The following is a 13,614-nucleotide window of genomic DNA, read 5'->3' on the forward strand; positions in this document are numbered from 1 at the left end:
TGGTTATGGAATGCCGGTAGTCGGAAGGTTACAGATGGAGACCAGAAGCTCAAAGTATGAGTAGTGTTCCAAGATCATCTGGTGGAAGTAATCATTGTATGATTGGTAACATACGGAGGTGGAGAGGTGGTGTGTATTCTCGCCAAGGTGGAGATTGTTGGAGTTGTGTGGCTCAATACACATGTGAGTCACACATGGGGTAGCTAAAGATAGTCCCACATGGAGGAGAACAAGTTCCATATGGTGATATATAAACTAGAAATTCTCCCTACATAGCATCGAGGCCTTTTGGATGAAAACCCCACACCTAACCTCAAGGTGGTCAAGTGGGGACATTATCGGTGCTATGTGGCCGTGCCCGGAGTGGGTGCGGCGGTCCGTAGGGGTCCTAAAGTAAGTCTTCTATGTCTCAAAGTTATTTACACTTGAATTGGTATCTCCCTGCATTTTTATTGTTAGTAAGTTCTTTCTCCCTATATGTTCATAATTAATTAACTGGTTAATCATATCCGTGCTTGTAAACTAGTTTTGTAGGAAATATTTTGGCGCCTGCTAGTCTCTAACCGTTCATATCTTACTTGAAAGTGGCATTTAGCAGTTACACATGTAGGATCAGAATCTCGCAACGATAATATCTCAGCGAAATTATCAACAACACAACACAACAGCGTCGCAGAACAATTTCAGTAATGATACGATAAATGACGTCAGCTAAGATCACGAGAAAGATGTGATAGCCCTGCGAAAATTAGAGAGCTTGCGAAATTAATATTTGTAAGGTTGCGAGAATGTCGTAGATTATACCCGAAAATAAAGGATAGATTAGCTGTCAGCCACTATGTATTTCTCTATAAATAGTCGTTCAAGTTGTAAAGAAAGGGAGAGATCTTTTTTGAGTAAGAAACAAGTAAATAGGAGAGAGAAAGTCTAGAGTAGAAGTGATTCTTGATTTCTTTATCTTTTCTTGTAAGAACATTCAAAGATTGATTAATAAAATTAAGAGTGTAAATCTAAAAATGAGTTGATTAATAATGAAATCATATGAGGGGTGTAGTGTAGGATTTCCTGCAACTACATAATGGCGCTATAAAAAGGGACTGATTGAAGATTATTCTAGAAAAAGATGAAAATTAATATTGAGATTTGTGAAAATTTAGAGTGATTGACTAAGAATTTTCCATAATTTCTTGCAATATTGTTAACATTGAAGAAATGGCTAGAAGAAGAAATACATCTGAACAACCAACTACTGTTAGAAGAAGCAAGAGAATTGCTGGGAGAGAAAGAAGTGAAATGGGAGAATCTACTAGAATGAGAAGTAATAGGGAAAATCAAATTCAACCACCAATTCAACAAACACTAGTTCAAGGGAGGAATACAGATTATGATAGGGTGAGTATACACACTTGGCAATCAAATTCGGCAGAAGAAGTAGAAGAAGAGCAACAAAACAGAAATTATAGACATGAAGAGAGAAATCAAGAAGCAGATGAAGGAATAATTCATGGAGATGAGGAAATTGGAGCGTTAGAAACGTTGAGACGAAGAATACATGAAGAAAGAAGATCTGAGGCAGAAGAACGTGCAAATCTAACAAGGAAAAATCACGAATTAAGGATGGAGAATATAAGAATACAGAAGATCAAGAAGTATTACAAAATCATATTCAAGAACGACTAGAAGAGAAATGAGGCGAAACTCACCCACAATCAATGCTGGAAACAATATTCAAGAAGAAATATCAAATCCTAATGAAGAATATCGCGAAAATAGAGAAAGAGCTGATGATCGTTACGTTCCACAAAATGAAACTTTTAATGATGGGCAAAATGGTGGAAATCAAGAGAACGGACAACGTCAGGGACGAAATGACCAAGATGGCGAAGGAAATTGGGAGGAAGGAAAAAGAATTTTACATGAAAGAGAAAATCAAAGAAATCAACCGACAGTTGAAGAAGAAATTGAAAGACATTATGCTGAACAAGCACGTTTAATCTGCGAACGTGAAAGATTGAGAGCGGAAATGGAAGGACAAGAGCTTCAGGAGACAATTCGCCAGAACAATCACTACAATCGAGGAAGAAGGTGTACACAAAACCGGAATAACGGTAATCTCAATGAAGAGTATGATAGAGTACAGAGGATGGATGAAAGACAACGAATGGAATTGATAAGAAATGAACAAAATCATGGAGGGGAAAACGAAAGGCATCATCATATGCGAATTCAAGATAGAGATGAGGAAGAGAATCGCAGAAGAAGACGAGATGAGGATAATGAAGAAGAAATGCAAAATTTCGCGAGAGAAGATATATATGAACGCAGAAGAAGAGAGGCGAAATTAAAAAGACCAATGGATCAAGATTCAGGTGTAAATAAACAAATCTTGAAATAATTAGAAGAAATGAAAGGAATGCTAAATAATAGAGGAGAAGTAGGCAGAAGACAATTGGATGAAGCAATAGAAGAAGCTGCGAAAACTCCATTTACAAGGGAAGTAAAATTAGGAGGAATACCACCGAAATGCAATTTCTCCGCATTAACCAGCATTTTTGATGGAACAACTTGTGTAATTCAACACATTAAAGCCTATGTGAGGTGCATGTTACAATGGGAAAATCATGATGCCGTATTGTGCAAATATTTCGCATCCAGCTTAACAGGAGATGCGTTAAAATGGTTTGAAGGTCTACCAAAGAACACAATAACATCCTTCAATCATTTGCATACTACATTCTTGGGGGCATATATAAGTAATAATTCCTCGCGACCTGGTGTAGAAGATGTGTTTGGATTAAAACAACGGATTGGCGAAAGTTTGAAGCACCTGACTAAAAGATGGAGAACTATGTGTAGCGAAATGGCTAGCCGTGTAGATGGGAGATATCTTATGTTATCATTTATAAATGCTATGTTTGCAACAAACCTATTGTATGTCTAAATTTTCAGAGTCAAGAATACGATCACAATGACTGAATTACGAGAACTTCAAGAAGAATACATTGCTCTAGAGGAAAAATGAAATGGAATCATATCCAGTTGCGAACACCAGCTCACAAACAGCGAATGCAAGCTTATTACCCAAGCTAATAAACACAGTAGCGAATACTTCGCAAGTACAACAAGAGAAGGTAACGAGTAACAATCAACAAAAACTGGTGGCTATGGGAAGCCGAGATCAAGAAGAGTATGAAAGAGAAAGAAATTTCTACAATCATGGTGGAAATAAAAAGATTCAAAGACTCGATCAACCACAAGAAACTTATGGAGGTCAAAGACAAAACTATAATAGAGGACAAGGAGGTCACAAGGTAGTATGGGAAGAAATCAAGATGCCACCTCTAAATGCAAGTGTGGAGAAGATATGGGAAGCTATAATCTTGATGGAAAATATACCAATACCATGGAACATGGGAACAGAACCACCTCCAAACCATAGAAGCCATGAGTTTTGTTCTTATCATCATTTTCATGGACATACAACAAATGATTGCATAAATGTAAAAAGAATTATTTTGAGAATGATAGATCAAGGAAAACTAAACATGCACCTTTTGAGCATAAATTTTCACTCCTTTAATATAAATTCCCTTTGTTCGCATTCGCGTCCAAAATATCATTCTCTCGCATGTATATGAGTCTATCAAATGGGGAAAATAACATTCCCTTTGCATTCCCATTCTTTCCTCTGTTAATTGACACATCTTGATAGACTTAGTATGAGTAGTTTATTTTATAGTTCTTCATGCATTTGGTGCAAATGCTTTCGCGGTACTCTTTTTTCTCTGTGAGTTCCTGCAAAACAAAATTAGTTTAAAATTTTATGTTTCACTCAAGGTCTTATTTTGCCTTCCTATGTAAAGGTCTTATCTTGCCTTAATTATGTGCGACGAGATCGCAGGAGGTCTTTACACGGAAGTGTATCGACCCATTAATCTCGTCTTATCTTTTTTTTTTCTTGTATTATTACCTATTTAGGTTTTATCGCATAAATATGACAAGTCTTAATACCCCCTTGAGTAAAAAGCCTCATGACATTTACGTCTTTTGACACAATTCAGCTCCCTAATGGAAGGTGTCGTCCTTATCTCCCCCTGGTTTCCCCTTCAAGGAAGCTTACCTCTACCGGGTTAAGCTTATGGATCTTCCTATCCGGTAATCCAACAACCAGTTGATTTCGCAGTCCCACATCCCACTACCGATGAGGTTTATGGTTGCGATACCGCACCCTAAGTGGGGTATCTTCGGACCGAGTGCATCATAGTCAGGACTTGTCAAGAGTGTCAAGGTATGCTCCAGACGCCCCGGGCACTCTTGACTCAACCGTGTACCTCGGCTCCCTGATCGTGTTTCTGCACTCCTTAGGAGAGACTTTCTCACCTTAGGCTCTCAATCTAAGATTATTATTTTAGACTGAAAATTTAAGGTACCTCTCTCGGATGGGCATTTTCGTTTATTCTCACCCAAATCTCCATGACTCAAGTTCCAGGGTCGGTATAGCTTTCCCTTGAGTCATGCTTTCTAGGTTTCTCCGACTATGACGTGCGATAGGTCTTACTTTTTGCCTCTTGCATGTATGCGAACTAGGTTGCACGCCACATTCGGATTCCTAGTCTATCTTGATAAAAATTGTCATTTCTGGTGCCTTTTATTAGGTCTTATTATAAAGATTTTAATTTTTCTTTTCTTGACACGGTCTCACTTCATGAAACTAGAATTTGTCATTCCATTTTCAAATTTTGAGTTTATACAACTCTAGTACATAGACTTCTTATTAACTTGTTTCTCATAAAGAAAGACATGTGCATTCCCCATATTACTCACTTATCCCCTTCATTTTTTGTATCTCCTTAAGCTCGCAAATACTTTTCAGAATATTTTTTTCGAATAACCTTTTCAATCTCCTTTGTGCGATAACCATCGCACCCTTTATTTTTATCTTGAGAACACATCTTCTGCCTCTGCATTCTTCCTCATTCAGTAGAAGTAATATTTCTGGTTCTTTTAGTATCATTATTCGCAGAAAACCCTGCTTCAATATTCTGCTTATCTGTTTGTCCAACTCTCAACTATACTGCGTCCACTATTAACCTCTCAGCTCTTTGACTATCTGCAGCATGCTTTTTCCAATGTCTTCGCTTACTCTCTCTTTATTCGCACTTATCAATGTCAATTTCTTGACAATTTCTACTTTCAATTGTATCTCCTCTTATAATACCAATACCCTGAGGTAAAGGAAATTTTATGCACTGGTGAAATGTCGAAGCCACACCCAAGATACTGTGCATCCATGGTCTTCCAATCAGAGCGTTATAGGGTGATTCGACATCCACAACACAGAATACAATTTCTGTTGGCATATTCTGAAGAAGAATCCTCATTGTCACCTCGCCTTTTGGCTTGTTCGCAGCGCCATTGAAGCCATAAATTTTATACGTTGAAGGAATCAATTCTTCGTCCCTTCCACCCATGGTTTTGTATGTAGGATAAAAGAGAATGTTGATAGAGCTTCCGGGATCTATAAGTATTCTATTTATTCCCAAAGTATTTGCTTCATCTTCCTCATCATCTTCTACCTTTGCTTTCGGATTAATTCCTAATCTCACTACTAATGGACATTCATGCGATTCTCCCCCTCCTGGTGTTTGTTCCGCACTAAATGAGATAGTCTGTTTTTGCCAATCCTTCAGTGGTGAGACTTTCACAAGATTGAGAATTTCTCTTCCGTCAGCATCTCTCGCATACACCCTACTTAAGATAGTGTCATGAAAGTCTTCTATGCTTCTGAATGAATGTATAATTGAATTACAATATACGTTCTTCGCTTTCGCGCCTACTTCAATTACAAATGTATTCTTTCCTTTCTCCTTTGCATATACATTTCCTCCCGGTGGTGGTGGTAAATTCTTTGGTTGATGTGCTAAGAAATGATCCAATTTTCCTTGTTCAATCATTCGCAATATGATTTTCCTCACATTTCTGCAATTACTTGTTGTGTGACCATGAAAGCGATGATATACACAAAATTCTCTGCTCCTCCTCCCTAGTGGTGGTTCATCTCCTACATTATGTGGTTCTGGGATTTCTTCCATTAGAATGACAACTTCCCATACTTTATCTACCAAAGTGTTCAGCTTTGGCAGGTTTATCTGTTCCCATACTATCCTTCCAGTTCCTTGTCTTTTATTATAACATGGTTGTTGACCTCCTGAACTTTCTGGTGGATTATCCATTCTCTGAATCTTATTACTACCTCCATGATTTTGAAATTTTCTGTCTCTATACTCTTTGTCAAATTCCGCTTGATCTGCACTACCCATGGCTATTAACTTTTGTTTCATTTCTGCAATGTTCCTTCCTTGATTTCCCTGCGACGTACTCGCAAGAGCATTTTTCAGTCTTTGGAGTAAACTTGCATTTCCACCTTTCACATCAGGTATTGCGACTGGGTACGACTCCATATCTCTTTGCTTCTCCTCAAGTGTTATGTACTCCTCTCGAAATTTGCGCAACTCTGACATTGTTTTTGTATCCTTTATCCTAAAATTTGTGTATATAATAAATCTGTAGCGGAAAGAGCATTGATAAATGAAAGAATAAGGTGTCGCTCATCCACTCATCTTCTCATCCTAAAAATATTTACACATTACTGCATCATTGTTTTCCCATTGCAATAAAGACCGGGTGTAAGCTTTCACGTGTTGTATTGCACATGCGCTTCCATCAAATATGCTAGTGAACACTAGTAAATTGCACTTGGACGGTATCACTACCCTTTGAATCTGCCTTGTAAAGGGAGTTTTCCCAGCTTCCTCCACTTCTTCTTCTAGTTGTCTCCTTCCACCATTTCTTTTCGCAGTCATCATTTCTCTTAATTCCGCCATTTCTTTAAGAATTTCTTCACTGAAGCTTTGATCTATATCTTCGCGCATAGGTCTTTTTAATCTTGCTTGCCTCAGTCTATTCTCATGATTATTCTGACGTACTGCTTCTTGTATCTCATATTCTTCAGCTTCTTCTCTTCTTCTCCTACGCCTTTCAATGTTCGTTTCAATCTGTGCTCTATCATGTCGTTCCTCTTCACCTGTGCGATTATGTCGATGTATTGACGTTTCTCTTTCTTGCGGTGCAAACCGTCCTTGTTCTATATCATCTATGTGATGACGTTCGCGCTGCCTTACTCGATTATCCTGATTATTTTGACGTAATGCTTCTTGCAATTCTCTCTCTTCAATTTCTTCCTTTCTTCTTTGTCTGTCTCTTTCGTTTCTCGCACGTGTAACTTCCCTTTCACGCTCGTTCTCTTCTCTCAACATTTCTCTTCCATGCAATATTATCTATCCTTGCCTTGGATCCTCTTCTTCTCTTTCAAAATTATTATGTGTGCGGCGTAGAAATTTACGCGGATGCTCATATCGATTTGTTCCCAAATCTTGAGCTATATCCCTTCCCCTTTGTTGGTCTTGTTGATTATCATCTACTTGCAGGTTTTCTTCAATGGTTTCCATGCGTTGTCTTCGCCTAGTATCTTCTTGATTAGATCGATTTTGTCTTGATGAACTCCTGCTTGATCTCGACCTTGATCGTGTAGCACTTCTTGATCTCTGTTCTTGCAATCTAAGATTCTCTTCTGTTAAATCATAATTCTGACGTATCAAATTCGCACGCTCTTCATCTTCTCTTTGTCGTTCTGCGACCAATCTTTGTCTAAGTTCTGCAATTGTCATATTCTCATCACTCCCCTCAATCCTTCCTGTATTCCCAGTTCTTTGTGTTCCTCTTCAGTTGAACTTGTTTGTGAAGTATGAACGCTCACCCTATCATAATCAATATCATTGTTCCGCTCTTGTTCACGCTGAGGTTCAATTGAATTTTCGTTTCCTTGATTTTCTCTTACTCTTTCTTCTTGTTGGTCAAGATTTGTAATTCTTCTTCTTTCAGCAATTCTATTGATCCTTCTGGTTGTTGTTCCCTGTTCAATAGTAGATCCAAGTCTCGCCATCTTCAATTTCCAGATCTTACTTTTTCCAAGATTCTTTGAATTTACTACCAGGATTTATCACCCAAAGCTGTTTCTGGCGCCAAAAATGTAGTTGCAGAAAAACCTACAACCACACCCCAATGTATCTAAACAATAACCTAAATAATCATAATGAATTCTTTTATTAATTATCAAGGTTTTAATTGGATACAAAGGATTACAATGACTTTACTTGCTCTCCAAATAAACTTTCTCTCTCCTAGTTTCTTGTCTAACACACACTAAAAGATCTCTCCCTCTATGTGATGACTTCTTTCCTTTATATAGGTTCCTCATAGTGGATGATAGCTAAGAGATCCGTTATTTTCGGAATCACTGTGCGTTACATTCGCTCATGTATACTCTCTCATTCTCACACATCTTATACTTCGCATAGATCATCACACTTTACTCGTGACTTTGCTGACATCATCCAATACGTCACTTCAACTTTGCCATGTGCGATAACCCTCGCTTACATCAGATAATCCTTACTTCACATAGTTATTGATATGTGAGATATTTCATTCCTACAATAAGTGTCCTACTTGAATCATGTAGGGACTTCGACAAGGATGTCTGTTATTATACTATAGATTTTAATGTAAAATCCTCATCTTACCATATGGCTGTTCAAACTGATACCCCTCCTGAATTTGATCCATCTAATATATGTTACGATGCTACACAAGATATTGCTTCATGTGACGGTGTAATCGGCTTACTCGACTTTGAGGATAGAATCTGCTTGTGGAAGCCATCAACTCGAGAATACACGTTCGTAAATCTTCACGAATCCTGTGACAGAAAAACCATTTCCAGATATGGGGTTTGTTACGACTGGAAAATTGATGATTACAAGTGTTCTTAATTGTGGCTCGCGATGGTTATTCTGAAGTTTGGTTTAGCAGATTACGATCAAATTCATGGAATAGGATTGGAGATATACCTTATGGTAGAAATGATATTAATCTTTCCGTGAAGCTTTTAAATGGAATCATTCACGGGGTGAGAAACCATGAAGTTATAGTCTCGTTCGATATAGTTGAAGAACCAAAAAAATCCAAATACCCAGTTGCTATCTAAATAATGTTACCAGCAAAAAAAAGAAAGAAAAAGAGAAGAATAGAAAAATAATAAAAAATTTAAAGAAAATAGGTTGCTATCAGGAATGGCAAGATTCTATTAAAACATGAATGTTTAACAAACAGCAAGGAGTCTTTAGATATCCCCTGTATGCCCAAATATTTTCGTGCCACGACTTTTGTTGGAAGTCTACTTTCACTCGATTCTAATTCGTGAAGGATTAAAAAAGTGCTATAAATGCCTGAGAAGCAGCAGCACCCATCTGCATTATAGAAACCTACAAGTGCATCCATTTTTTTATTATCTTTTTATTGTATTAAGATGTATTTTCTACTTTAATATCTCTGTTATTAATTTACTCCGTTTGGGCACAAGTTTCTCTGAGAAGTAGTACTAGTAAACACTTCCATTTGCCAGTTTGGAGATTTCGTAAAGCAAGGGAGTGAATGCGCAATCTCATTCCCTGAGTGCATGCATAAATCTTCCATCCAAGAGTATTACTGAGTTAAATTCGTGATATTTTATGAGTCCCTACTGTAAGTACACAAAGTAAGAGAATCCAAGCCTAACATATATGCATTCTTAAAATCCACATTTATCAATGTATTCTTAAAATCCACATCAATGGGAGCAAACCAAGAGCTGAAGAAACTACAAGTTTAAAGTGTGCCAGCACAGCACACCCCACATTCTGCCGTGCCTGGCCAGTCACATGGATATGTTGCGTTGCCGTTTGGCGCCCTGTCAGGAAGATATTGTTTATTACTGCGAAAACAGTTGAGATATCTTTTGCGGAAATTGAATGCTAGGAATTTGATTAGTTTTCCTGATTTACGGAGTGATGTAATCAAAAGTTACATTTGCTAAACGACACTAGATAAATTAAAGAGATCTTTTCACCATGCAAGCAAGTTAAACACCGCTGACTTTGATTCAAGAAACTGTTAATCAACGGCCAATAACCACCATTAATGGCAGACCTAACGGGTGAATCAGTCTTAACAGAGATTTATTAGTAAATGAATTGTTAAATTAGTAACTAATTGAAAAAAATGAACAGTGGTCTAGGAAAATGAATTGCCATCTCTCGGCATAACTAGTGACAATCAATAGTAATCTCTGCATGATATGTTTGACTTGTTAATATCCGTAAACATATAAAACAATAACAAGCAAATATAGAAAGAGTACCTGCAATTCTCTTCGCTTTTTAATTAACATTTGATCAAGATGTTTCCGTATACAAATATGAGATCATCTCATTCAATTTGTCTATAAATACTTTGTTCTCTCGTTACTAAACTCATCCCAAAACAACAAGCTTTTCAAACCCAAAAGAAATAAGACCACCTAAGATCTTCAATTCACTAGTTGCTGCTATTCATGGCTTCTCTTAAGATGTTTCGACAAACTTTTTCGTATTTCTTTACCATCCTTTCAAGTCTCCTGTTTTTCATTCGTTATTGTTCGTGTTTCAATCCAAAGCTCTTAGATGTGTCACTAGCTACTGAGCCCGGTTTCTTATCTGCCGCAGCTACGTGGTATGGAGGTCCAAATGGTACTGGTAGTGACGGTAAGACATGAGAGAGTGCGAATGTGTATATATACGCTAGAAAGAATACACCCATATACGTGCATGCATGTACTGTACAATGTCAAAATATAAATGTTTTGGGTTATACATGTGATTGGATGATATCAATTTGGAAAAAGATTTTTAAATTTCGTTGGTTCCCTGGGGTCCAAAGATGGAATGTTTTAAATTTTTCCAACTAGTTTTAAATTTTAAAATGGAATGTTTTCCTTCTTTTTTTTTTTAATCTTATGAGAATGTTTTTCCAACTACTCCGGTATATATATTCTTTGTATGGCCGCGGATCCTCTGTACCGGAAATTCCCTGTGCCTTTATTCCAACAAATGACAAAATGTCACATGTCACTGGTTTTAACAGAATTGCATTTAATACCGTCAAGTCTCTAAGTTTTTCTCTGTTTCATCCGTACAAAACAAATCAACTCTTTAATCATAGATTTTGTTTATTTGCATAGACTATTAGAAAAAATTTCTCCATGTTCAAATGATAAATTGAAATCATAAGTTTCATTTTTGGGGTTTTGGTACAATTGAAATCATAACTTGCTTCCACTCGAAAAAAACCTAATTAAAACTGGAAAATAATCTATAGATTAACTGTAAATCTTTTCTGAAAAAAATTAAAATCTGATCTAACTTCTTAAAAAAAAAGATTTGATCTAACTTTAAGTCGTGATTTGATTATGCTTACACTTCTTGTTATGAGATGAATAACTCAGATCAGCTTTTCTAAAAAAAAAAAAAAAATTATATCAAAAATTGATTCTTTGAATTTTCTTCCATGACCAGTTGACAGTCATCATCAAATTAAATGATGTTCTTCTAACCAGTTGACCAGTATGAAGACATCACTATCAGAAAATTCATAACTAAATTGTTTCTCTTCCGGTCTAAAGACTCTTTAACTGTGTGACATGAGATAAAAAGGCTAAAAATAAAAGTACTCGTGGCGGTTTGGTATTCGCCGGCAGAGAGGCACAGAGAATTTCCGGTACAGAGGATCCGCTGCCTCTTTGTATGCCCCAACAAATCAAATAAACAAGTAGGGGCTGACGAAGATCTTTTGTTGAAACAAAATTGCTTATTTATGATTTATGATACAAAAGAACCCTAGCTAGCAAATACTTTTCATAGCCGTACGTGAAAGAATCATCTTGGGAGTTTTTTTTTTCTTTTCTTTCATACTTGGCCAATCTTGAGAAATCATTGAAGACGAACATCTAAAATGATAACATACATTTTGTGTATATGTACGCTGGTGGCGCCTGCGGCTATGGGAGTGATGTCGGGAAGCCACCTTTCTCTTCGATGATATCAGCTGGTGGCCCTTCTCTTTTTAGGTCGGGCAAAGGCTGCGGTACATGTTATCAGGTGTTGTATAAATGCCCCGATGATTTCAGATTCTTGGGTATATCATATGAATTAGTCAGTTTAGTTCATTAACAAATAATAGATACGCAAATTTCTAATATTTTGGTAAATCATATACTTTAGGTGAAATGTACGGCACATTCATCTTGCTCGGGAAAACCAGTAACCGTGGTGATTACAGACGAGTGCCCAGGTTGTGTCTCACAATCAACCCATTTTGATTTGAGCGGTACGGCTGTTGGAGCCATGGCGATTTCCGGCAAAGCACAACAGTTGAGGAATGTTGGTGTCTTGCAGATACAATATAAGCGGTCTGTATCGTTTCTTTTTCATGAATAGTAACCATAACAACAAGAGTTGATTAGTTTATGATGGTTTTCGAATTCACGCTACCTATTGACTATATTTTTTTATCTGGCTGGCAGAGTGGCATGCAACTACGCAGGCACCAATATAGTGTTTAAGGTCGATGCTGGTTCGAACCCTAACCATTTCGCTACTCTGGTTGAGTATCAAAACGGACAAAGCGATATCGCTTCTATTGATCTTCAAGACATATCAGTTTCTTCAAATTGGCGACCAATGCAGCGATTATGGGGTGCTGTGTGGAAGTTGGACTCAGCAACTGCATTGAAGGGTCCATTTTCTCTACGTCTGAAGTCTGCTAACGGAGAGACGATTGTTGCGAAGAACGTCATTCCAGCGGGATGGCGAGCTGGTGTTACATATCGATCGAACATAAATTTTAATTAATAGTTACTTGTTTTATTATCTCAAAATATTTAATTATCATCATTCATCAAGAACCTTGCTACTTGTTAGATGAATCGCATGATCTATGTATCAATCAGATAAACCGTATTCATAATTATTTGAGGGTTTGCTGCTTTAACCTTTTATAAAAAAAAAAACTATTTATGATTTTTTTTTTCTTTTTTATTTATGAATTGAAGTGGTTATTTTGTGTGCGGATGACATCATCAACGAACGATTTTACCACCGTAATAAGTGACATCGCCAGAGAAAACAATCCTACAACTTACAAGTTCTCTTTAGACTTGCCCCGGATGGACAGACCTTGTCCATATTAGACACTGACCCCTCTAAACAAGTCCAGCCGATGATCCCTAATTGTAATATAACAATTTGACCATACTAGCCCATTAATATTATTAATCCCTGTGGTCGTCAACCAGAGAACAAACAGAGTGTGCAGTTTGGGACTCTGAAAGTCTGATCTCCTACATGATAGGTAAGATGAAAACTACCCTACGTACTGGTAGATCCCCCATATAACATATCTTAATCCTATTGTTTACGCTTAACTAGAACCTTCTTTTCGTCATCGTTAACTATAAGTACCAACAAAATTAGCTGAAAAGGAAGGGAGTCCATGTAGATCCCGTTCCCATCATTTTTATCAATTAACTGATGCATCTCATTCTTCTCAGTGCATGTATACACCTTTAATCCGAGGAGTACTACTATGTACATATTCCACTGACTAGGTTCAAATCCACCGGAAATTTCTGGAAGATATCTC

General features: G+C 37.2%; 2 protein-coding genes across 2 annotated transcripts; one reads left to right on the plus strand and one right to left on the minus strand.

Moving 5' to 3' along the window:
• Window positions 1-5,150: 5,150 nt before the first annotated feature.
• LOC113296220 lies at window positions 5,151-6,521 on the minus strand. The gene is made up of 2 exons (XM_026544543.1): window positions 6,002-6,521; window positions 5,151-5,920 (listed from the first exon to the last, which is right to left on the minus strand). Exons 1-2 carry the CDS (start codon window positions 6,519-6,521, stop codon window positions 5,151-5,153), a joined length of 1,290 nt encoding a protein of 429 aa, XP_026400328.1.
• Window positions 6,522-10,489: 3,968 nt separating this feature from the next.
• Window positions 10,490-12,824, plus strand: LOC113296221 (putative expansin-B2). Its single transcript, XM_026544544.1, has 4 exons — window positions 10,490-10,677; window positions 11,957-12,071; window positions 12,195-12,382; window positions 12,497-12,824. Exons 1-4 carry the CDS (start codon window positions 10,490-10,492, stop codon window positions 12,822-12,824), a joined length of 819 nt encoding a protein of 272 aa, XP_026400329.1.
• Window positions 12,825-13,614: the final 790 nt, after the last annotated feature.

This window comes from Papaver somniferum, chromosome 7 (genome assembly GCF_003573695.1).
Source record: "Papaver somniferum cultivar HN1 chromosome 7, ASM357369v1, whole genome shotgun sequence".
NCBI classification, from domain to species: domain Eukaryota; kingdom Viridiplantae; phylum Streptophyta; class Magnoliopsida; order Ranunculales; family Papaveraceae; genus Papaver; species Papaver somniferum.

Excerpts from the sequence above, each read along its gene's own strand:
- LOC113296220 (XM_026544543.1), bottom strand. The coding sequence starts at position 6,521 with ATGTCAGAGTTGCGCAAATTTCGAGAGGAGTACATAACACTTGAGGAG. Across the intron at positions 5,921-6,001 it reads TGTATATCATCGCTTTCATG|CACATCAACCAAAGAATTTA; the intron begins GTCACACAACAA and ends ATCATTTCTTAG.
- LOC113296221 (XM_026544544.1), top strand. The coding sequence starts at position 10,490 with ATGGCTTCTCTTAAGATGTTTCGACAAACTTTTTCGTATTTCTTTACC. Across the intron at positions 12,072-12,194 it reads GCTGCGGTACATGTTATCAG|GTGAAATGTACGGCACATTC; the intron begins GTGTTGTATAAA and ends CATATACTTTAG. Across the intron at positions 12,383-12,496 it reads TTGCAGATACAATATAAGCG|AGTGGCATGCAACTACGCAG; the intron begins GTCTGTATCGTT and ends TCTGGCTGGCAG.